This window comes from Manacus candei, unplaced genomic scaffold, assembly GCF_025592945.1.
Source record: "Manacus candei isolate 608988 ecotype Guabito, Panama unplaced genomic scaffold, ASM2559294v1 h1tg000041l, whole genome shotgun sequence".
Taxonomy (NCBI): Eukaryota; Metazoa; Chordata; class Aves; order Passeriformes; family Pipridae; genus Manacus; species Manacus candei.
The window spans coordinates 5,134,992-5,160,990 of record NW_026138089.1 but is presented as its reverse complement, the minus strand read 5'-3'; the positions used below and the strand labels follow the sequence as shown (position 1 = coordinate 5,160,990).

Below are 25,999 nucleotides of genomic sequence, written 5' to 3'. Positions count from 1 at the left end.
TATTTGCTTTGAAATTATTTAGCTATTACTATCGATTCCTCACACAGGTCATTTTCTGTGGGCCAGTGAAATCTTCAGAATCCTATGTATTTTGTCATAATTTATCAGAGCTATTAATACATTTCCAGTGTTTACATAAAGAGTTTATTAAAACTGGAAAGTAGCTTAGAGTAGCTATGTCTAAAAGTGCTGGAATGAAGAATCCTGTAAGATTTTCATGATGACAGTTGAAAATGTCATGTGAATCTTCTGTTGCTTAGAAGCAACTCTATTTATTATAAATACAATCTCCAAAATGAATATTTGAGCATGATAAAACACCTGTTTGCCCCTCTCCTTCAGCTGCATGGTGCAGTCATTACCAGTGTTCTCGCCCTTATCCAAATGCTGTCAGGAATATTTTGAAGACACTAAAAAAAATTACCTAAGGAACTGAAATGTTTGCCAATACAAAAACAAACTACAGGGTCAATCTTGTGGCCATTTGCCGTTCATATATTTTCAGCTTATGAACATACCTTATAATAAAATTGCACAACAATCACCTTAACTGTACAGGTAAAGTTACTGTATCTTGCATTTTGTTCTCTGTCTTCCAAAGGTATATTTTTCTTAGACTCCTTTTTTGCAAAGCAAAGGCACCAGTTACGGTAGTTTGTTGCCTTGAAGATGAAGTTTTTACCTTCCTTTACAATTCTGAGCAATGTTTTCTAGTCTTTCAGAATATTTTGCATGAAGGAATCAGAGGAATCACATTTCTCCACTTTTATTTCCACTTACTAATAAATAAAAACTTTTCTAGGTACTACAAGGATATTTGCTTCGCTGAGGAAAAGGAGGAGAGAAAAACCTTTTCCAGAAATTTTTGGAATACATTTATGTAAATACATTTATTTCTTCAGTCTTTTAGGTAAATTTTAACCTATGAGGAAACAACATATGTTTAGACTCTCTCTCAGTGTATATTTTCCAAATAACTGTAAATTATTTTTGGCTATCAGTCTTGCATAATGCCATCCTTCCCCTTATAGCTCTCAAAATACAAACCATTCTGATCTGTAAGTGATGAGCCTCTACTGACTCACTTCAGCACCTTAAATACACCTTACCAGCACATTCTCCATGTGATTAGGGGCGTCACTTGGGATTCAGCAAATCTGTTCAATGTATTCTCTGGTTATTTCACAAAACCCTGAGATATTCAAATTCCTTTATCATAGAGCCCTATAGGAAAGGTCTGATTGGTTTGTGATTCAAGATCTCAACATCCATCAAAACAGAATAAGAACTTGAAACACATTCTGCGAAGGCCATGATAAAAAAAAATATTGATTTGTTCTTTATATTAGATAGATACTTGATGATTTTGACAAAGGGATTTTTATAACTAATTTAACTGAATAAAAGAGAGAAATCTGATGTATTCTTATCCCTTATATCTGTGGGAAACTGTTAAAACAGTGATTTTGAATTCTGCATTTACTGATTCTACTCCTCTGTAATTCTTTCCACAAAATTAAGTCTTAGCATTTTAAGATGAATACCAGACTAACAGCTTCCTCACACACATATTGTCTCACGTGTGCACATATACAGGGGCTCTCCTAGTAACTTCCCATTTAGCTCATTTAAGTCACCCCTGTTCCTCTTAGCACTTATCAAATGCTATTTCATCTTCATGCTTTTAAAATCATTGTAATAGATTTTACGTTATTTTCATGAGTTTTCCATTATTGTGTTACTCACTCATTACTTTAGCCACTTACATTCTGACCATTGCTGTTGTTTTCAATTAAATGCAAATTCAGCATAAGTTAAAACTGTGAGCCTTCAACATTCCTATGGATCTGATGTGAGAAAACAGATTAGTCTAGTGATGCACGTTTCATACTGAGAATCTACATAACTTTTTGGTTTTCGTGATTTCAACAAAATACATTATTTTACAATGATAATCCATCCGTGGTTGTGGGAAGTACTATGACACTCATCTGTTTCCTTAAAAGTAATAATCTTTGCTCCTTGGGTCTAGGTAATTGGAAAGAATAACTGCTTTCCAGCATAGAAAGCAAACCCTGCAAAACAATTTATCACAAATAGATTAAAAGAAACTCTGTAATCTCATGGCAAAGCAAAACTCTGGTAGTAGTTTCTGAAGCATTCCATATGTTTCCATTTAATGCCTCCTAGTCAGCATGGCTCACTAACTGGCCCTGAAAAGGACTCTCTAAGCACGGTGATTTCAACTCCAGGTAAAAGGCAACTGTCTAGCAGAAGCCATTAGTGGGCAGAAAGGAGAGGCTCGCTTTGTTATTGCTGACTAACAGAAAAACGACAACATGCACCTGCTTCAGAAGACCTGGACTAAAATAAACTTACTACACTAGGTGGTAGAGCATGAAGGATACCCCACTGTTTTCTGAACTCTACAGAAAAGACCTGGCCCCACATCACTGGAATTTTATTTTTTTTAACTATGCGTTAAAAAAAGATGAAAAAAACCCCACAGCACAAAAGGAACTGAAAAGTGACTGCTTGTTAAGTCCTGTTTCTTCAGTAGCTCAGATCAGTTCAGACACAGCATAAAAAGGCATTCACAGAGAAACCCCAAGCTTTTGTGCACTGAGATCCCCCCACGCTCTAGAGGCATGGGTTTATGTAACTGTTCACAGACATGTGGCATGCCACAGAAAAAAAGAAGAAAATAAAATAAAATGTCGTCAACGGCTTGATACAACCAGGCTGGAGAGTAGAAGGACAGGGCAACATACTAGAGAATAGTACATTTACTGACAAACTTCTCACACATGGTTGGGAAAACTGATCAATCTACTAAAATCATCAGCTCAGTTATTATGACAGACCAGCATCCTTCCACTGTGGGGGCAGAGGCAACGGGAAGAAAAAAACGGGGAAAAGCAAGCAAATGAAATCTCACACTGATACTCCAGTAAAGTATCTGTCTATCTATGCATACTGAAGAACACAGCTCCACCTGGAGACCAGCCATCTCAGGGAGTTAAATCAACATGGTCAACAAAGCATAAAGTGGACAGGAGCAACATCTTAAAAGCCATTTCCATGATCAGAGATGCTGTTAAATACTCACATGAGAGCATTCTAAACCAGGCAAAGTGAAACAGTTTTACAAACAAGCTAAAAAAAAAAGTCACTGCAGGCAAGTCATTAAAGGATATTTAATGTAAACAAATTATTTTTAAATTTGCAGTTTCTCTTCCTACCAAATGTCTGGTTATTTTTCTTTGGTTACAAGTGTATTGTTCAGGACAAAGAAGATGGCCTCTAAGATTGAAAATGGCAAACACTCCCTCAGATGTACTTCTCAAGGTTTTGGTTTTTTTCCACCCAGCTGACAGATTGGTCAGTCAAATAATTTCTTATGAAACTTATCAATTATAGAATTAATTATTTTACTTTCATATAAGTACGAACAGCAGCAGTACTGTGCACATCATTACAATTCATCCTCCTCATGCAAAATCCACAGCCTTTTCTAGTTTATATCTTTTTTTTCCCCAAAAATATTTATGCCCAGCAATCAAAAACTTTTAAACAAACTGTAAAGTCTTTACACATGAGCAGGAAATTAAGTGCACCTATAAGTTCTTTATAACATGGTGCACAGCCCTTCTAAAAGAAAACCAACTGTTTACTCACCATGTCACTCTAGAGTTTTTTTAAGATTTTGTATAAATCCTGGCACTGGTTTTTCATTTCAAATCTTGAGTAACTTCAAGTAATTTGAAAGAAAAAACACAGATCTAAAATTATTTAATTTCTGTTTTACCATCTTTTTCTGCTTTACCATAGTGTTAAGGGTGGCTATATTTTAAATAAGGGCTTAATTCATTAAGTTAATTTAGGAACACTATCTCAATATAACCCAAAAAATATAATTCATAATTCCTACAGGAAAAATAACTCACACATCTAAGAGAAATTTTCAAAGCTGCTGCTTTCTTGACTCTTCCAATTTATTCTCTAAGCCATTGTGTTTGTTACAGGGAGCTATTTACAATTTATGTAGACCTGCCAGCAGATTCAAATTAAAATTAATTGTATAAATTTATAAACTCAAGAGTACACATTGGCTGTTCTTCACTTAACGTTATCAAGGTAAGGCTCTAAAGCACAAGAGGAAGGGAGATGTAGGGCTCTCTGAAGTCTGTGTAATGTTTCACTGTCAAACCAGCAATGCTTTAGGAACAACACTGTCAAAGGCACAAACAGGAATTTTATAGCAATTAAATGATGCCAATTTTAAAAGCTTTATCCCTGCTTATAGGAGAAAAATATTGCTTTTACCTTACTGATAAGTGTGACGACATCGCCTTCTCGGATTGTGAGCTCATCATCATTCTGTGCTTCATATGGAAATATCACTTTGCAATACTCCTTGTCTGAAAGGAAGAACATTCAATGTGATAAATTATCCCTTTATAAGAACTGCTTATTCAAGGGTGAATAATCTTCATAAAATATTCCACTAGTTTCTCTTTGTGCTGCTTTACTTCCTTGCCATCCTTCTCTTTTTATTTTAGACCTTCATAAACAGTATGAAATATTTAAAAAACTGCACTGATGAGCATTCCTGCACACGTCATCCAGGGAGTTGGTTCTGGAGCCCCTAGAACCATTATCCCAAATGACATCGCTCCAGACAGCAGCCTGCCACAAACTATTTCCCTTAGAGCAAGCCTGTATCTGACACTTGCTCCAACAGTTCCACTGGTATAGCCTTCCACCAGGTCACATAAACTGGAAGCATAAAGCACCCAGTAGGTCAATACAGCTTATCTATCCCCTTGTGTGCAAGACAGCGGATATTTCTGAATCTGTAAAGATGATAAAACAATAAATAATACATTAATGTAAATGCATTAATAATTAACCTTCTGTATACTCTGCATAAGAGTTCTGAATATTACTCTAAAGTTTCCTTGTCCCTTTTCCTTTACAGTCTATAAATAAGGGCATCATCTCAACTTTCATCTGGAAAATACAGGAGCTAGCACTCCTACTCAGAAATCATGAAAAGCAGTTGTCATGAAAAGCACTTACATGTTGCTGTGCAACAGACAAGTATGTCAATGTGCCTTACAAATAAAAAAGGAATATGTATTCCAGCTGTTAAACTATGTATAAAAATATGTGATACTCTTAGGCAGAAAGTTTAAAAAGACCAAATAAACTCCCTGATCATCTGTAGAAGGACATGTGACTCTGCAGAAATGTTCACCTCACTTCAAATGTCTCAGTTTTGATGACCTCTTCATCTAGTCAACTCTCATATTCAATGCAGACAAGAAGGTACTTGCAGGACACAAAAATATAAATTTATTTGAAATAATGGGACTTATTTCTTTGTATTTGCTATAAAGAGAACCTGCATTATCACACTTGTGGGTATTTTAGGCTCCACTGGGGGGGTCTGTTCAGCTGCCCAGACACTAAGTGCCATTTCAGACACTCATGGGTATGTAAGACACCTGCAGAGTTGGCAGATACCTATGTTGATGCACAACTTACGGGAGAATTGGGTCCCTCTGGCCTGACAGCTGAAGGCAAGTCAAAACAAAATACCCGGGGGGTATTTCAAACAGCTCCAGATGCAGCCTGCTGATTTCAGCCCCCAGGTTTGAGCCTTGTATCTGAATTTATATTCAAGGACTTGATGTTAGAAATCAACATGGTCAATTGATGGAGATCAAGTCACTAAAATGAGTGAAGCCTTGAGAGCCACTCCTCACTCCAAGAGCAGACACCTACATTTGATCAGCTGAATAACTCTCTGAACTTTCTGGACAGCACTGACAGATCTTCAGTGGGAGCCACTTAAGTCCAGATACCGAGCTCACATGGTTATAACCCAAACTTAGGGCTCTGACACAGAAGCTGCATTCCAGCTTTTAGAGTTTAGTGAGAGGAACATCAACCTTAAAGAAGCAGCCAACACACATGCATGTGAAGGGTGGCTGTTTCTAAGCACCATCAGCCCAAGAAATTATACAGTACTAACGGGGAAGAGGAAAGCTCTTCTCCAGATCACATACTGCCAATCAGAAACAGCATGAATTTTATGTGGCACTGGTTCAAGTAAACAAGAACTTCTTAGGCTTCACAGATTTATTTTTCTGAACAGAAACATTTCAATTAATCCATTATCATTACAGTTGGTTTTCAGGCCCTGTCCTGTACTAGGTCTGGTTGAGATGGAGTCAGTTTTCTTCCCAGCAGCCCACATAGTGCTGTTATTTTGGATTTGTGACTAAAACTTCACTAATAACACACCAGTGTTTTGGCTATTGCACAGCTATACCTGTACCCCTATTCTATCCCCCAAGTAGGCCAGGGGTGGGCAAGAAGCTGGGAGGGGACACAGCAGCTGAGCCAAGCTGAGTAAAGGGGTATTCTGTGCCATATGACCTCCTGCTCAGCAATAAAAAAGGGTGGGCTTCGGGGGTGTTGGTGTAGGAGGTTGCCATTGCTTGGAGACTGGCTGGACATTGATGTACTTGTAGTACCTGGTGAATGATTGTCTTTGTGTTGCCTCATATTTTTCCTCTTTTGTTTACTTATCAAACTGTCTTTATTCCTAAGTTTTCTTGCTTTTGCTCCCCCTGTTCTCTCCCCTCTGGGGTACCAAGTGGCTGGATCGAGCAGAGCTGTTGGCTGTGGTCAACCCACCATACCTCCTCTGATGTCTCTGAAGAAACAAAGAGTCAGATGAAGACAATGAACCCAATCTTTGGAGGAAAAAAATGAGCAAGGAAAAAATAAATCCCTTTCCCTAGTTCAGAAAGCAGGGAACACTGTCAAATAAACACCTGCTGACTTTTCCAAACCACTGGGCATGTGAGAACCACCAGGTCACAACTCAGATTTCAAAGGATGAAAGGGGTGTCTAACTGCTGCTTTACTGCATTCTGGAGGAAAGGTTGGAATCTCTCTTTGTGGACTTGTCTAGGATGTTTCACCTGATCACTGTCTTGTCTTCAAGACAGAACGTTTTATGTAAAAGCTGGTGGAAAGTTGACACATACATACTTAGGTCAATGTAAAGCAGCCTGTAGATAAATACGAGATTCAGCATATTTTACACTTCAGTGGTATGCTACCTTAAATAACCATGGTGGGGGTTTTTTCCTATTCTGAGAATATCCACACCCAGAAAAGCAGCCATGCTAAATAACAGATTCAGTGAATTAGTCCAGAGTCAATGTAGATGTAATGCTGTACTAAAGACACGGAGTGCTGCAAACTCAGGCAAGTCCTTAGTTACTGGAAGCATGCTTAGCATTTCTTTTTTGGGATACAGAACGGAAGCCATACTGGATTCTTAATAATTAACAGGAAGCAAGTACCCTCTAGCAAATGGCTACACATCTTCATCTTCTAGTTTTGATGTCAAGAACTCTCTTGTCCCATAACTGTCTGCTCTCCCCACCAAGCTTTAGAATTTTTTCTTTCCTTTTTTTTTTTAAAGTACAGATAGCAGTGAAACAAGAAATTAAACTACAGATAAATTTCAAAATCAGCCAAATGCTGATGCAGTTTATAAAGAGCCAGGAGACAATCTTGTGAGAGGCACAAGAGGGAGCTGGGGGAGGTTCACGGCCGCCCCATGCTCTGAATGCTGGCACAGGAATACAGAGTTAAGGCACAGCCATGGAAAAAACTATGGTTTATGTACAGTGGAAGTCTGCCCTTGTTGAATACAATTCACACAAATATATAATAAATCAATACATTCCTCTGCCTGGAAAGGACCCACTGGATCATGCTGCAACAGAGCTAGGTCTCAACAACATGGATGGGTTAGGAACCATGTAAGTGATTGGACAAAGTCAGCTTTCAAACTTCTCCTAAGGGAATGGTAGAACATGATTAAAGCAAGCACCAGCTAAGCCAACAGGAATCAGAATAATACGAACCTTTAAAATCAGATTAATAAAAGCAGAGAAAATCTAATGGGTTATGTCACATCAGTACTAAAATTGTCCTTACTCAGCAGAGCATAATACCACAAGAGGATGCAGATGCACTTAATGTCAACAGTTATGTTTAGATAGGAAGGAAGAAAAGATAAAAGGAAAAACTAACTTCAGACACAGCATTGTAGAGGTCACACTGGAACTTGCTGAATTTGGGGTTTTCCAAATGGAAAAAAAGAAAAAAAAAGACCAAAAAAACGAAAGGTCAAAACAATATATCCTATTATAAGCCTGGTAAATAAACTTAAGCAAAATTAAAGCTTCAAACTAGGATACTAAGCAACCCTCAGCTGTAGGTAATAAATCTTATGTTTACATTTGACATCCAAGGCTGGGTTTATACATCACAGATGGTCCTTCCAGAAGCTTCTCTTTTTCCCTCTGACCTGAAGACATCTTAAAAATATATCTACTAATAAAAGCCCAACAGCAGATATCTTGAAAACATATCTTGAAAAAAGGGAGGAGAAAAGACGATACTCATGAGATTTTCAGTCCTCATTTATTAATTCAGCAATACTTCACTGTCAAACCACAGTCTCTCACTGTAAACTCACAGCTCCTCCCAATCAAAGGACAACAACTTGCCACAGTCAATGGGCACTGCTCAGGGAACTGAGAGAGTACATAAACCTCACAGCACGTCTTGCAAATCAAACAGGCTGGATCTAATGCAGGATGTTCATCTTCTGAACATATTCTGAACGGAGAGAGCTTGAGCTAGGAGTAATACCATTTAAAAATACTCACCCTTAGCTACATCCTGTGATTTTTGAACTGTACTGTTCCAACTAGAATAGGTACAATGATGACACAACAATAAGCATCTTCACTGCCCATGCCACTCCTAGTCCTGTCCTTTGGAAAGAACAAAGTCATTCCCACCTTCTTTGACAGACCCCAAGGGGACAGTGACACACAATTCCCCTTCCCAATATCATCTTTGTAGCTCAGAAGTTGTAAGAAAAAGAAGTAGCAAAGAACTAGATATTTATTACAAGTGGTCTGTCACTGTCCATACTTTATTGAGGAAAATGTCACAGGCCCATCCCAAAAACTATAAAGGGGCTATCCTATAAAAAGAAATAAATGTTGTACAGGGGTAGTAATCATGCATCTCTGTGCAGCACCTTATGTTCCATAGTCTGTCCCAAGTTGAAAATGTGGCCTATTTGACACAGTCTCATTCCCCTCAAAAAATCATTGCCTCAAGAGGGAGAACAATAGCAAGAGACAGCCTTCCTACAGAATATAACTGCTTCATTACCTAGGCCATTGCAAGGGCTGTATTTCACTCACAGAATTCAGTGGCTCAATATGTATTTACAACTGCAGTGTAAAGCACTGATTTCAACCTATAGACCTTCTCTATGACTTGGGGTCCTGCAGTATTATAGCAGGTAAATTCATTTGTTTGTATTTTTAGAGGCTGGTTAAATATTACACTGTTCAAACCAGAACTGAGCAAACTCCATTAACTGTATCAGTGAGCCCTGCTGTACTTTAAAAGCATGCCTCTTCTATTTGTTCTCCTGCCACACTGTTAGGATAAGCTGAGACATTCAAGACAGCAGTCCACAGACAAATATACCTTCAAGCTTAAATTTCACAGGGGACAGTGACTCTGGAATTTACATTTCCTCTTAGGCCAGGATGACACAATGTTTTACCTCTACTGTTGCTTCCTTGTACAGTTATTTTTTGAGGCTTAAATATTTCCCCATCAGTGAAGTCTAAATCATACAGCAATCAATATGGACATAAACAGTAATACTAAGAAAGCAAGCAGCATTAAAGTATTATTCCTCAAGCTTTAAGTTTCCTCTCTTTGACCATCACTCATAAAATGCTTCTGAAATGGAATATACAAAATCTAGTGAAAAATTACATTATTACAACCAAATCCACAAACCAGATGAAAAATCAAAACACTATACACAGCAGAATTTGGCTTTACTATTAATTGCTACACTCAAGACTCATAAATAGATTGCACTAATAAATATTTTTACAGAACTTCATGAGATGCCAACTGCCAAAACACCACCTCATTAAACAAAAAAAAATAGAAACAGAGCTAATTATGGCCCTACTAATGCATATTCAGCTATTCCTTATACATCACAAAAAAAGATTAGTTGCTTGCTATGATTTTGATAGTCCTACGCAATAGCTTAACACATATTGTAAATATTCAGTGAGTGGAGTAATTAAATTAAGTGCTGTGGTCAATGCACTCTGTGACTTACTGCCTTTGCTATTTTGTTGTCTGCTTATTTATACTCCATTTTCGCAGACTCAGTAATCTGCAATACCTCTCTCAGACATTATGGATGTTTTCACTTTGCTGAATTTTAGAATCCAACAGAGATACTTCAAAACTATATATATTTTCTACAACATATCCTTTTCACCACAAGCCACTTATACTAAAAACAAGCTATTTCATAGAAAAAACAATACATCTTACCCCAGAAACGGGATTATAAACACTCATGCATCAATGTGCCCTCCTATCTACATATGGAACTACAACAAGAGAATCTCTCTCTAAATCTAGGAACCCACAAATCTAAACTAAACAGCTCTCCCCTCTTCTGTTCAAAGATGCATTCTCTCATTCTTGAAAAGTTAGTCATGTTTTCCAAGGGACTACTCAAGTTCTGTAAAGATTTGTGCTTTCACTGTGCTCTTCCTTTGAGCAAAACGTCCTCTTTGGCAGAGTCCTCTTTGAAGAGTCATTCTTATCTATCCCCCTAAATCTGCAGGGAGATTTACACAGCATATTGTTGGGAGATGCACCTTAGAGAACACAACCCTCTGTCTTTTGTTCTGACCAACTCATCCTGCTGCAGACCTTAGGCCATCTTGCATGTACCAAGAGTAGATGGTAAACATATCAAGTGTCTCACTGCCAATCACTGCTCTATCACATCAGAAAAGCTATGGGAAAAAAGTAGGCTCTAATCAAGATGTGAGAAGAGTCAGCAACCATCACTCCATGCTGAAGCCCCTGTGGGCAGAGGGGGAAGGTGCTGCTGCTGTCTGTTTTCCTCTCTCAGCAGGCTCTCTTACAATGCAACTGCATTTTTTATCCATTTGGGACTAAGGAATAACAGCATCAGTTGTGGAAACAAACAGGTGGAAAATGAAAAAACTTTACTATTTCTCTACCAACATAACCCCCATCTTGCTCGCAGCATTCATTTCCAGCAGTAATCCCATGGGAATCTAAATCGCACATCCAAAGCCCCCTCTTCTGAGTTTAATCTACGGGTCTTCTGTTTCTTGCTACTTTCTTGGACAATGGCACAGTATCAATTAAAGATTCCAAGAAATACTGGGACACTACCATCCCAGGAAAAAGTGAAAGTAGTTGAGGTCCATGGTGGAATGATACTTTTATGCTGAACGCTGCAATCAGAACATTCATCAGTTTTCTGAGACTGCAAAACTTCCTCAGATTGAATGCTTTTTCAAGTTTGTTTGTGGTAAAAAGCAGTAACTTTGGAGAAATGATAAATACTACACAGATCACACTCCTATGCCAGAGTCTGATCATTCTCTTCACGTCTATCATACATTAACTTTATTATGAAAAAATTATTCCTCTGCCTACATTAAAAACCAAAGTAGACTGAAGTATGTTTCATTTTCACGGAAAGGTTTTTCAATTTAAGTGAAGGACAACTTCAACTGATTGAAATAAATCTTCGGTGGTGCCATTTGAGACTAAGACAATTATATATAATTACATCAGACCTTCCTATACATGTGCTTCTCTTTCCCAAGCACAAACAGAGATACCAAGAATTCTATTGAGGCCCCAGACATTCCAGGAAGGATAAAATGTCCTAAATAATAAATTTTAGGCAAAATTCATAGAACAAGATACTGTACAAATAAGTAGCCCACCTTTCTCACCAGCTCTGGCAAAAGGGATGCTGAATGAAGATGGATTTTTTTGGCCAAAAAGTCACGTCCGAGGTAAACAACAGAGGTGAAAGAAGAACCAACCAGAGCCCCAAAGTGTTGATGGAAATGTTTCTCTGTCAGCCAGAGCTTAATGGATCACTGTAGAAGGTACGGTTCTCTAACCACTGTTTGGAAGATTTCCACACTCATTTACAAGTGGTCAAAGTTAGAAACTCCTGCACCCTGGGATGGGATTTCGTGAGCAGCTTCAGCTGTCAGAAGTATGAGCTGATGTGGAAAGGAGCACCTGTCTCACAGCCTGGCTTAACACCCAAGGTGAGTTCTGCAGGTGGGAAAGCCCATGGGATCACCCCTCCCATGGCACCTGCACTCAGATCAGCTGAACCTGCTCAAGCTGCAGGTTGGGAAAAGTAATTCCAGAACACATTCAGTAGCCCTGCTCTACATTACCAGTTCACACATTTTTCAATATTTCAAATTCTCACTTCCTCAGGGCAACTGAGTTCTTGCAGTACTTCCCATTATAGCCTGGTGGCACAGGGGAGCAAGATAAGAGGATGTAGCAAGTCGATTAGTGTGCTGGAGCTAATGGACAGTAATTCACTAAAAGCTGCTTTAAACTGCTTTTGCAACTCTGAGATGAAAACCTCTGCAAACCAGGTTGTAACCATACACTTCACTCAGAGAGACCCTGTTCTGGTGATCCAGATGCTATCCTTCCTATGTCTGTATGTACTTCAGTTCTGAAGGATAAACGCGTCAGGGAAGGAGAAGCACTGTGCAAGACTTAAAAAAAATCAGCTCCTTATATTATACTCATCTTCTTTTACATGGTATGGCTATGTTCTCTTCCCTCTTTTCCACCAGAATCCATAACATTTAGTAGTAACTTTAAAAAAATATATATATAAAATATATTTATATACATATGAAATATATTTATATACATATGTTCTTTGGTAAGCTAGTTACATATGCCTCCCTAGAACGGCATGGGAACATCCCTAAAAGACTTAATCATTGCTTTTTGATTAATAAGCACTGAAATGATGAGAAAAGAATTGAAGATCAGAGAATCAGAGAATGGTTTGGGTCAGAAGGAACCTTTAAGTTCATCTAGTTTCAACGCCCCCTGCCATGGGCAGGGACACCTCCCACTGAACCAGGTAGCTCAAAGCCCCAGCCAGCCAGCCTTGAACACTTGCAGGGAGGGAGAATCCACAACTTTGAGCAACACGTTCCAGTGCCTTACCACCCTCACAGAACAGAATTTCTTCCTAATATCTAATCTAAACTTAAGTTTGAAGCCATTCCCCCTGCTCCTGTCACTACATGCCCTTGTAAAAAGTTGCTCTCCAGCTTTCTTTTAGGCCCCCTTCAGGTACTGGAAAGCTGCTGTAAGGTCTCCCTGGAGCCTTCTCTTCTGATTTCCCATACAAAATATACCATCCACACAAATTATTTCTTGTACATAATGAAATTTAAAAAAGGAAGAGGAAAAAAAGCAAGGGCACTCACAATGAAATTTTTCTATGAGCTACCTACAAGTTACAGCCTGAAGTTGGATCTTATTCAACTCTGATTAATTCCTAAGTACCCTCAAGGCTGAAAGTTGATCACATAATTTAATTTGATTTTTGGTGGCAGAGAACTTGAGGTAGGATTACCAGAGCAAAAACAATTCAGAGGATTCTGTGAAACAAAGCATTCTGTCTATGTACCTCCTACTCAAAGTTTATTCTAAATATATCTATCTGCATCCTGGCTTTTCATATATACAGGATGCTTTTAGCCAAAACCAGAGAAAAGTGTTCAGCTTGCCTTTAATAGCACAAAGTGCAAAAAAGAAAAACCTATGAAACCTACTTTTTGTTCTGCTGTCCACTTCTATTTTTGTTGGCTCCTGAGTTGCTGTGGCTGGAGGTAATTTCTTCCCAACACTCTGAAAAAAAATAATTATTCTCCTTTAAAATTTGCAGGTTCAGTTAAAAGTTGGACAACATAAAAAATTGTAATGGAAATACAAAATACAGGAGTAGAAAAAGGAAAATAAAGAAACAGAGGCAAATTATACTTAGGTTTGCTGCTGGGGGTTTTGTTAACTTTTTCAAAAATTATAAAGAATTCATAAAAATGTGATCCTCAAATTTACCTCTAAAAATGTTTACTAACATTTTTAAACAATAATCCCTTAACACAGTTTCAGGGAAGACTCAGAGAAGTTTCATTGGTGGACTGAACATGTGATGAAATTACTTAAGTAAAGGTGCTATTCACTATCAAAACTCAAACTGAGAGAAGGGGGAGGAACCTCCTTGACTTCTGTCCATACAAGAAGTATTCATTTCAGTCATTCTAGATTGAGTGTGATTTTTATATTGACAACATCTCTCTAAAACATTCCCATTTTTACTTATTTTGAGCAAAAATATTTAATTTACAGATCAGTACTACAATAAGCAATAACCACCCTCAAACAGGTAAGCTGTAACAATAAACAAATGCTATCTGCCCCCACCAAAATAAAATAAAATTGGTATTAATCTTTATATCTTTGCCTGTTATTATATGAACGCTCTCTCTCCCCTCTCTCTCTCTCAGCTTTTCTCCCTACCAAGGAAGTTGCCTAGCTTTAAAATCCCAGCAATGTGTACTTGAAGAAATAAGTGTAACTATTACTTGTTTATATAAATAGGAGTACTGAAAAGCCCTAGCTGTCATTCAACGTCCTTTTCTGGCAATGTATGCATAAATACCACAAAACCTCCTCCATGCTCCCTTGACCTTCTGAGTAAAAGCTAAGAGATGAGAGCTAAGATTTAGTCTTGGAGACCTAAGGAAACTCTTGGGGACCATAAGGAAAACACTGGTCAATACGAGAAGCAATATGAGTATAGCACTTCTAGTAGCTGAAAAATTCCAAGCTGTATAAAGAATAATAAGAGCTCCATGTTAGTAATTTTGTACACTAATGTGTCAAAACATATCTATGAAAAGGACTAAAATACACACAGGGATTTCAGGTTGAACACTGGGGAACAGAGATAGTTTTAAGAGGTGCCCAAAACAGTCATCTAATCTGTGTTGACAGCAAGACAAACTATAAATTGCAGTACCCAAAAGCATCCTGTTGCAACTTAACTTGCAGGTGGCAGCAGAAACAACTGACCTTCTGCTGAGCTAATGACTCTGCTTACAACCCAGAGTTTGTGAACTGCTGAGGAAGAGAGATCAAGAACAAAACTCTACAGAACCTCTGAAATTCTTTGCTGAGGTGGGAATGAGAGATAAGAAGCATTAACTGAAGCAGTGACTGTGAAGAGAATAGAAAAACAGGACGTGACGCATTCCTGCAAACCAGGAAAGGGTAAAACTAAGAAAAGTGCATGACCTGCCTGTGCTGAAGCAGTTAAAAGGCAAGAAGGATTATGAGAAAGAGCTGACTGAGATCTAGCTGGAAAACAGTGAAAATTGTAGTCAAAGAGATATAATGAAAAATTTGAACCTACTGGGCATTTACAGAGATAAAAGCACAGAATGCCTGCAAGATGAAAGCAAGATTGGGAAGACAGCTTTTGGTTCAGAGGCAAATGGGGCAGTTCAAGATAGATGAACATTTCAGTATATGCCCATTCATGATCAAATCTTTTTTCACAGTTCTGTTTCACAAAATGGTTTGGAAAATAATGAGAGCATGTACTCTAACCTGCACCGCTATTTAACTCAGAAAGACACGCTTACTAAAAGAATATCCAAACCTAATAATTTAGGGGAGTTTGGGGGTTTTTTTAAAGATGAAATTGTTATGTAAGAGCAATTAATTAAAGGAAATAATTTGGTAATTGCTTCGCCGTATATGAATCATTGATTTTATGCCATGAAACCAAAACCCAGATAAACCCACAACAAGCTCAGATTTAACAAGCTACAAATCACAGCAAAAGAATCATGGGCAAAAGGGAATATATTAGTGTATCCCAAGGGAAAGACAGGCTGCAATGTAATTTCTTAATTTACAGAAACTGATGCAAGGGCAGTGCTTGAAAGCATTTATTAATCTGTTCATTCAAAATGAATGCCTGTGCAGGTGATAAATCAGAATTGGGAACCAACTGATTCCTTGTGAACTGAACAGAGAATACCATCTAAACAAGGCTGCTCTTCTATGGGGAGCTAGGAGGCAGAATTCAAATAAGTTTAATGAGGGTTGCACAGAACCCACTCCAGTGAGTGAACATGTGCATTTCTTGTGGGATAGGGAGAGGAGAAGACAAGTGGAACTGGTGTTCTTTAATTGTAAGGGGACTGCACTCTATGATTTCTACAGGTGACATGAGCACTACTGATAGGAAAAGGGAATAAAAATTGCTAAGCCATACAAATCTAGTTTCAGGTGGACCTGTGCTGCCAAGATGTTTTACTCTTCCTCTGAAATGGTACAAAAGAAGGCATATTTTTAAATTATGATTTATTTATGTTACCAAATGGTCTATACTGATCTATGCATGGAAAACGTACATGAACCTTTTCCAAGAAATTTAACACAGTACTCATTTGTTCATTTAGGAAACACCCAAGATAAACTTGCCTCGCTCTAAGAGACACTGAATCCTTTATGATCTGTTAAATCTGATGGTTCTGCTTTAACAGGACAAAACCTTAAATACTGCTAAGATCTGTGTGCTGGGAGTCCCAGATCACGTAGTGTTATCAGAGTTACCAATTTTTCTGACAAGAAAACAAAAATGGGAGACAGTAACATCTCCTTCCATATAAGCCAGCAACTCTCCTGTTGACTCTCCAACTGTTCTACATCACTCATACTCCCAGACAGGTCAAATATCTACCAAGTTTACTACTGGCAAGGAAAACCAAGCAAGCCCAACTTAAATTCTTGCTGATCCAACATATATCTGCATGACATTCTTTCTTCTGCATGACATGCTTTCTTCTCAGGCACTAGTTACTATAAAATATTTTGGTCTCTTCTTCAGTTGAAGGCCCAATGCAATTTATCGAAATCTCCTTCATTTTTAAAAAAAAATGAAACATGAGAGCAAAGAAGACTCTAAGGAGGTTGAACTGAAGATTTCAATGTAATTCTTTCTCCTCCTCTGTTCTTCCTTTACATAAGAAGAAGGTCCAAGCCCTTCTAAACACATTGATCTATGCTGCAAAATACTGATATACTGATATACTGATACACAACTCCAGCTTTTACCTGACTCATTCCTACCTATGAGGCTCAACAGAAGCAAGCAAACCTGACCCCTTAACACAGGCAGAAAACAAGATTTAGACCTTGAAGGGCTTTTTGGGAATGAAACATTCCAAATCCAAGAGTAGGATCCTCAACTCTGCCAGCATCCCCTGACATCTCTGAGCATAAAGTGCCTCTCTCCATTTACCTAACTCTATCATGTTGTCAATAATGTTAGCAATAAAAAGTCACACATGGCATGAACCAGAATGCCCATAATGACACCCTCCCAGCAGTGTCCTTATTGCCAGGCTGCAAACACAAGTGAAGTTCAGCATTTTCTCTCTAGAGCTGTATATCTTGAATTCTTGGCTGCAGAATGGTTTCAGCACCAGCAAGAAGAGTAGCATATCATTCTGTGCCTTTGTATCTCTAGCGTGGTGGTACAGAGACACTCCTAAAGACTACTGTTTCAGTTTCCCTCTATCCTCCTCCAGTATGCTAGTTATCATAAATCTCTTTTGTAGATGGTGGCAGTGAGCCTCGTTCCACTTACATTACTCTGGAGATACCACCGATGGGCTTAGTCCTGTCACACGAGAAACACCTGGCGGAAACAGAGTTTGTATTTGCTGACTCCAAGCCTATGTTGACTCCCAAGACACAACAGAACATTATCCAAAAAAAAGGCAGAATCTTGATCCCACTATTTCTGCAAGGCGAGCATAATTAGATTATTTAGCTGTCAGACACAAATTCCGCTAATCGCCTGACAAGTGAATCCTAAAGATGAAAGGGGGTGAAGTGCCCTCTTGCTGCAGAACAGCTGATAAAAGCATGAAAAATGACAATGATCTGGTGTACAGATATTCAGAGGGATGAGATAGATTTAGCAGCAATCTACCAGTATTTATGCTTTGTTTTACGAAGCCAATGGAAGGACAGCCTAGCACTAAATAACAGGTTCTGCTGGCAGAAGAGGCCTTGATGGCATCTAGGTACACTGCAAATCCATATCACTGCAAGCCAGTTTCCTCTGATACTGAAGTAACAGTGATTAAAAAAGTGGTTGACTTTTAGCACACAAAGTCATGTGACTGAGGTCATGGTACAATCTAAAGAGTCTCATTTTCTTTCATTTATATATTTTGTCTAAGCTGCAATCCCTCTAACAGCAGAGAACACTACAAGAGAAGTAGAGCACATAATAGGCACTATACAAGTCAGTTTTTCTCACTTAAAAGTACTTCCCTACAACTAACTGAACCCTGACCAGAGGAATCAAAAAAGACCTGTGGCCAAGTTTCCTTCTTCAGGACATTTTAGAATTGTACTTCAGGGTTTTCTGTTGTTGTTCAAAACTGCCTTGTCTATCTACTTTTGTTATTCAGGTCTAGTGTCTCTAGAACATTTAATCTGAAAATTCAAATTGAATTGTCAGTTGTGCACAGGTAGGTCCATACAGAAGATTCTGTTATACTTCTTTGCACTAAAGAAACATACTTATCCGTTGAGGTTCCTTTAACAATATAAAGGCTTCTTGAAGCAACAGCTTATTAATTCAGGAATAAGGAAAACCATATTTACTCATCATCAGTATTATTCTGGAAAGTGTCTTGAGCTCTTTATCCTGAAAAAAAAATTTTGGAACTGCTACTTGGAATATAACTCCATGAAGACATTCTAAAAAATATATCAGACATCAAAGAATTCATTAAAAAGGGATGTATTAACCGAAAACACTAATATTTTTAAGTTTAAACTCAGTTTGAATAGTGAAAATATAACAATATGCACTGATGCTTTATACAAAGCAGGAAAAAACAGTTACGTATCTTGTGAACTTTTAGAATTTCAGAAAACATCAATAATTAGGTTGGGGAGAAAAAAGTGCCATGTTTTTCTGACCACAATACTTCCTCTCAGCATTCAACTAGTATTTTTAGATGTTGTTTACTTGCATGAGAATGTAAATGGTTTGCGTGCAAATCCAAGGCCACTATTAGTGATAGTATAAAATCTGTATTCTTAAATGTATTTTTGACAGTCCATTTTGTAACTGAGAACATTTTTTCACAAAAAAGCAGAAATGATCATTATATTCTTCCAGCTCTGGTTGAACAGAAGCATAAACAATCTTCTCACATGTGGTGTTGTGAGGGGCAGCCAAATTAATTTCTTTTTTTTCCTAATATCCTTCAAGTGCTTAAGGAATGTCATCAAGTCCTCTATCCATCCTACCTGTCAGACCTTAAATTAAAAAAAAAAAAAGAAAGAGGCAAAATATAAAAACCTCAAAGACTTCCACATGTCAAAATGCCCTCACTCTGTCAGAGACGAAGTAAGAGAAATGTCCAGGATTTCAGTTTTTCCCATGATGCCAACATTCAGCTCCACATAAAGTACTTTCTGTGACAGCAAGATCAAGTGTTGCTATCCTAAGGTTTCCCTAAAGGACAGAGCTAACTTTCCCAACGGGTCACCACATTACACTACCAGCACAAGAAGGTAATAGGAATTTTAAGAAAACTTTATAAAGAAAACAAAAATTCCTTAGGCAAAGTGCAACTAAGCCCCCATCTGCACATTTCATTGTCTCAGTTATTTAAAATAGCTTCTTCCTCTGTAACTGCTTTCTACTCAGCTTTGCTTTGGTAGAAATACCATCCATATTCTCCTGAACCACAGTTATTTATATTTTTAATAGCAACTAGGCAGGTACATCTGCACTCCCAGCTAACACAGAGAGCCCCAGTTGCCCAAGTTGCACACATTTCTACTGACCTCATCTCTGAGGACACTCCCACCACAGCGCAGGGTAATTTCCTTAAAACTAGGTTAGGTGAATGGATGGGAGAGAAAACAAGTGTTCATCAAGTCCCCAGTTACAAGCAGGCTGTCTCAAGCACAAGCAAGCAAAAACCATTTTATTCTCCTGCTCATAATTTACTCTGAGTATGAGAAGAGAGACACACTGTCTCATAACTGCTGTCTCACAGGTGTCTCATAATTCACTTGCAGTGAGTAAGAGAGAGAGAACTGCCTGAGCCCACCCACCAAAGGTGGGCACATCCCCAGGGAGCTGGCCTTGGCTGCCACTCCTCCCCTGTGCTGTGACACTGGTGCATCTGAAAGGAGAGAGAAGGGAACTGACCCATATCCTGAAGTGTTGCAGAAGGGAAGAAAGGAAAAAAGCAGAGTTTTAACGTTATCTGCTTCGCTAAATAGCTGCACAAACATTGGTCGAAACTGAGGCAGGAAAATTTATGGTCACAGGGGGAAGGTGCAACTCTCAGTTGCAGCACTTATTTATACAAGCTTAGGTTTATCTGGAAAGCATGGTGAGCATCTCACAGTGTGTGCAAGTAATTCCTGAGGCCAGGATATCACAATTGGACCGAGCTCAGGGCAAACCAAGGAAAGGCTGTGTAAGTGCTGGTTGGGGATTAAAATAAGTTTACTTATAGAATATTAGAAATTAATTGTGCAGGTTTAACTTTAATTATAACTTGCTAACAGCTTAGCAGGAGCGTTCCCTGCTCAAAGCTTGGCATAGGCGAACTTTAAATGAGCTCCCTTTGTTAGCATGGTTGGCTAAGCAAGGGAGCAAACAAGAGACAGACAGGATACCTTCAGATAAGGGTTGAGACCCTGGAGGGTCCCAAAGCTGCCCCAGTCTGGAAGATAAGAGCAGTTAATGGGCTGCCCATGGGGACATGGAGAAAGAATCCAGTGAGGTGTTGGAAGATCCCAGACCATAAATCTCCACTGGACCAAGAGGCATCTCCAGAGCACGTGAAGATCTTGTGCACAGACTGGGAGAGTACAATGGCCCAGAGATTTCTCTGTTCAGAATCCCTCTCTGGAGGCACCCACCTGTAATAACTTGACTCTGCCTCAAATCCAGGGTCTGAACTCTTCTTTAATGATGCTTGCCTTTACATCACTCAAAAGCTGAAACATGAATGACACTCAGCTCTACATACCAGATGATGCTTCCATAAAGAATGGGTGCCCCTGACAACAGCATCAGATGTAGCACACACCCACAGTGCTTTCTAGTGGGATGTTTGGCAAATGTTTCACAGAATGCAAACAACAAAGCAATTAAAGTGTTTTCAACTTCATATTATAGTTTCTTTGCACATAGTCAAGCTACATTATCTTCTACTGGACAATCTTCAAATGACACATTTTCACACTTAGTCCATATTCCAGCAGACTAAAGTGCAGTTTTTACAACTGATGTCTGTATCAGATGACTTTTGGAGCTGGATGAACATAGGACTTCTGAATGACAGTATATCTTTTAAAATAAATAAATCCTTTATTTATTTTGAAAAAAAAATTACCTGTGAAAGCCTTTACTCTCCTATAGCAAAAGTTGCAAAACCCTGTATTTTGATGCTGTCAGAGGCATCTTAATTCTCTCTGCCTAGACTAAATCAACAGATCTCTGAATAAAAGATGTTCCTCCAAATAAATATTCTGGTGTTACAAAGCAAAAGATCAAAGCCTTTATCCCACTGGACCTCCTTGAAAATTAACACAATTTCAGGCATCAGTCTGACTCTTACCACAATTAATAAGTTTGGACAAAGCAGACAAGTTGTCCCAAGTCAAGAGTGAAGAGGTGGGGGCCCTGTAGCTGTTCATGAACATCAGTCCTTTGGGAACTGGCTACGTGACAGACGCCAGCATTGCTTTAGAGGAAAGCAATATTCAAGCAGTCAGTGAGTAAATGCTGTGTGAATGTTAAAGGCTTTTGGAATGAGCATCCATGTGCAGAAAAACTAAAGGTATCTGGGGGAAAATTGTTTGCTAGTGTTCACACAGAAACTGATACATTTTTACCAAATGCAAAAGTTAATTCTTGAATGCAAAAGACAAAAAAAATGGGTGTGTGTGTAAAAATAGCATGTCAGTCTAAATCCTACTACAGTACTCTAATTCTCATTCCAGAGAATGGGAAACAGGTTGTGATTATGTTACACCACAGTCAGTTCACTTGGTGCCCTAGAAATACAGCACTGAGTGTCAGAGCACCTTACAATTACTGTATCTGTCATCCACTGTCACAGCCCTGGAATCCAAACAGACAAGCAAGGAAGAAAGTAAACAAAGCAAAGGAAACAGCCCAGAGGTCCCCAGACAAGGGAAATTTTAGAACAAAACATGATTTTGCCAGGGCTTTGTTTTCTGATTCATCACTGATGGTTATTCTTCTGATTTCATTCTTTTTTACAGTTAAAAAGAAGAAGCAAAACTACTTCTTCTCATTGGTTAAATGCTTAAACAACATCAAGCCTGAGAATAAATGTTTTGAATACTTAGGGAATAGTCACATTTCTTTTGATTAAAAACTACTTTATTTTTTCAAAATAACTGTAACTTCTGAAATATTTAATAAAATAAGTTTCAAGTGCTTTACTTAATTACATCAAAAAGTATTTGAAAATCACATAAAGAGAAGTTCTAGAAAATCACTTGCTGTGACAGACAAGTAATTATTTATATGATTCTGAATGTTCAAGGGAAAATAAAGAAAAAATTACAAGCTTGCACTACCTTTGGCTTACCACTGTGAAGGATTACATACAGAAGAAAAAGGAGGGAGAAAGGAAGACAAGGATGATTTAATCAATGTATGTTGACACTCCCTGATGGCTCAGATTCTGTTACTCCACAACCAAAGATGAGAGCAGTATGTTCCTTGGTAGACTTTTAGGTATGTACTTTCTTCAGGAGAAAGCACTAGGTCCTGCAATTAAAACCATCTTGTGCTATTGTTTTTATCTTGGATTAATCAAATTTAATCTCTTGAATATGTTATTCACAATTATTCATTATTTTAGTCATCATCTAGCACGATTTCTTACTTAGCTACTGAAAAGATAAGAAATCTTAAAATGTAGGGTTTCAGGCTGGCCATCCCTTCTGCTGTGCTGTGACTGCATGAGCCTCATATCTTACATGTAATCTGGTTGTACTTCTCAGTATGATGGCATTCAGCTGGTTTTGCCACTGAGATGTAAAAAAGCCAAGATATTTGTGTTCTGAAATAGTTAATCAAGATGAAGGTAATTTCATTTGAACATCAACTGTGAGCCAGATGTGTCCATATGGGGCAGTCACTGCAGGCTTCCCTTCTGTCAATGGAGGTAAAACAGCCCTTTTAGCATGTAGTTCATCTGGACTTCTCCTTTGGGATAAAGAAAGCTCATGTCTTAATAATGCCTTTTAGTCCACAGACTGTGAAGAAAGCTTGAGTACTAGCAACGCCATAGACACATAAATTCAATCAGAAGAATCCCATGATAGTTGCTATTTCTAAATATTTTAGTTGTCTAGTCCATGCATGTTACTTGCCAGGAGAGCAGCCAGCTAATTATCTGAAGAAGTCTCCTCATCTATCTATCTGGATCTATCCATCTATAGATTATCAGTAAATCTATAAATCCAGCTACAAAATCAATAAATAGTGATATTACAGCGATACAATGTTGTCTTTATACAAGTCCACTGTCATCTTTTCTATTTTGCAAGCCAATTGACAGCAATTTTCATTAAAACACACAAATAAAAAAGTTGCTAGTCCTTGCTCCTGAAGAAGATGGAAATGGTGACCTCAGTGCACACTCCAAACTAAAACTGAGATTCAGAAGAGTTTACTGTTCATCCTTTTTTAAGAAAGATTAACTTGGATAAGTAAGTGATTAAAAGACAGGAAACAAAAGATAGGATTTCATCATGGTGATCAGTAGAGTTGTTCAGGGATCTAGATCAAGGCTCTTGTTTTTCACTTCTTCACAGATGGTCCAGCAGAGGGGAAAGACAGAAGCTCATTTCAGATAGAAGTAAAATGACACATTTGGACAAAAAGACTATCTTTAGACAGAGATGACAGGCTTTGAAACCCATAGCTGTTAATACTCTGGAAAGCAATAAAGAGCAATATAAAGTGCTATCAAAATGCTGTATAAATCCATCCAACACCTAAGTCATTGTGTGCAGTTCTCACCTCCTTTTGCCTTCACACATAAACCATCCTAGTTCCTAAAGGAACTGAAAAAGACTGACAGTCACCAAGAATGATCAAACAAATGGAACAAATTCCTTATTCTGGGAAAAAGATACATGCAGGTGACACAGATCTATAAAAATCGGGAGACATTAACAAGGTAGTTAGGGAAGACTCACTAATTATCACTTCCAGTAATAAAAATTAAGGACTCACTCATCTCTTCCAGTAATAAAAATTAAGGGCTATTAGATGAAATTAGCAGGTACCACATTCAAAACAAAGGGAGGTAACTCCTTCCCACAATGTGTGATCCAGCAGACTGGAACTCTTTCACAGGAATTACAGATGCTAACACATTATTTGCAATGAAAATGTGACTACTCAATCTGACAAGGAACAAAAATCCATTATGGTTATTAAACACAAAATTCAAAATGACCACAGGCTGTTAAGACTCACTGCAGGATTTTCTTTGTATGTGTGACCTGGTCTCACACTATTCCCCAGCCTTTCTGAATTGACTACTGTTTGGAGGCACAACATGAGCCCAGGCACAGTTCTGAACTAAAGATGTCTCAGGATCTTCCCATTTCCTGGAAATATTATTCTTTAACATATGGAAATGGAATATTGAATATGGTATGCTTCAGAAAGCAAACTTAAGTAAAGTAAGGTGACATAAAACCAAAGTGATAACTCAAGGAAAACTTCAAAGAACTACTCAAACTCCTATCTCCCCCAAACATTATCAAACACATTAACTTCTTCTGTTAAAAAGAAAGCAAAACCATAGGGAGAACAAGATATATAGAGAAAATAATTAGAAAAGTCTTCAAAATTATTAAGCAGTAACTCTTAAAGGTTAATTTGAATCCTCTGATTTGCAGGACACTACAGAAATTTTCAATGAAAAAACTTCAAAACTAAAAAATGCTTTGTGGTATATGCAACTGTCCTGGGCCATCTTTTGTAGTTCCCACAGAAGCAAAGAAACCCACTATGAATCTGAAAGATTATAAAAATCAAATACTGGATTGACAATCAGCTATTGCAACGAAAAAGACAAATCCACAGTACAGAAATGTATATTTACATTTCCTATCTAGCCATCTCAAACTTCTTATGACCTGTAAAGTGGATTATATCTATCACAACACTACCAAGTCAAGCGCTTGTAAGACCTTACCAACCTCCTGAGTAAATTCCGACTCTGTCAACTGTCTGGAAAGGCTTTGACTGTTGCCTACTTTCTCTGAGAAACTGCTATAGATTTGTCTCCAGATGCACAATATTTCAGTATATGAATACAAAGTGTTCCCTCAGCAATGATATTGATGTTTACACTGAACTGTAACTGTTTATATCATCCACATTCATGTAATTTATACTTCTGCATTTAAAGGAGAGTCTCAAACCTTCATGGTGGGGAAGACTTCTAATTAGAGACTGTTTTACAAATTCCTAACTTACCATTTAAAACGACAAAACATCTCTTCAGCGATTTCAGAACTGCTTAAATGGAAAATTACTTTTTTTCTTGTTTCCAGCTGTTGAGCTCCATTTAGAAATGACCAAATGTCTCATCCAGCTACCCATGCACAAAAACTACCAGGTGTTCAGCAGACCACCATCAGTCTACAAACCACAGATGAAGAATATCTTCATTAGTATTATGCAACTCACCAGAGATCTGTGCTATATCAAATAACATTTGAAGAAATAAGTACGAAAAACATGCATTTTTTGGCTTAACCTCTTGGATGGAAAAGGGAGTAGAAACAAAACCATTATCAGTGAAACATCATTCTCATTAAAACTTTGGGT

At 38.1% G+C, this 25,999-nt stretch overlaps 1 protein-coding gene across 7 annotated transcripts in view; it reads right to left on the bottom strand.

Moving 5' to 3' along the window:
* SH3KBP1 (SH3 domain containing kinase binding protein 1) overlaps positions 1-25,999 on the bottom strand; it is a 214,474-nt gene that overhangs the window by 47,307 nt on the left and 141,168 nt on the right. For all 7 annotated transcript variants that reach the window (XM_051794875.1, XM_051794874.1, XM_051794876.1 and 4 more), the window contains 2 exons: positions 13,818-13,893; positions 4,327-4,421 (listed from right to left, as the gene is read on the bottom strand). In XM_051794875.1, coding sequence (XP_051650835.1) covers positions 4,327-4,421; positions 13,818-13,893 — 171 coding nt within the window. The remainder of the gene's footprint in view (positions 1-4,326; positions 4,422-13,817; positions 13,894-25,999) is intronic.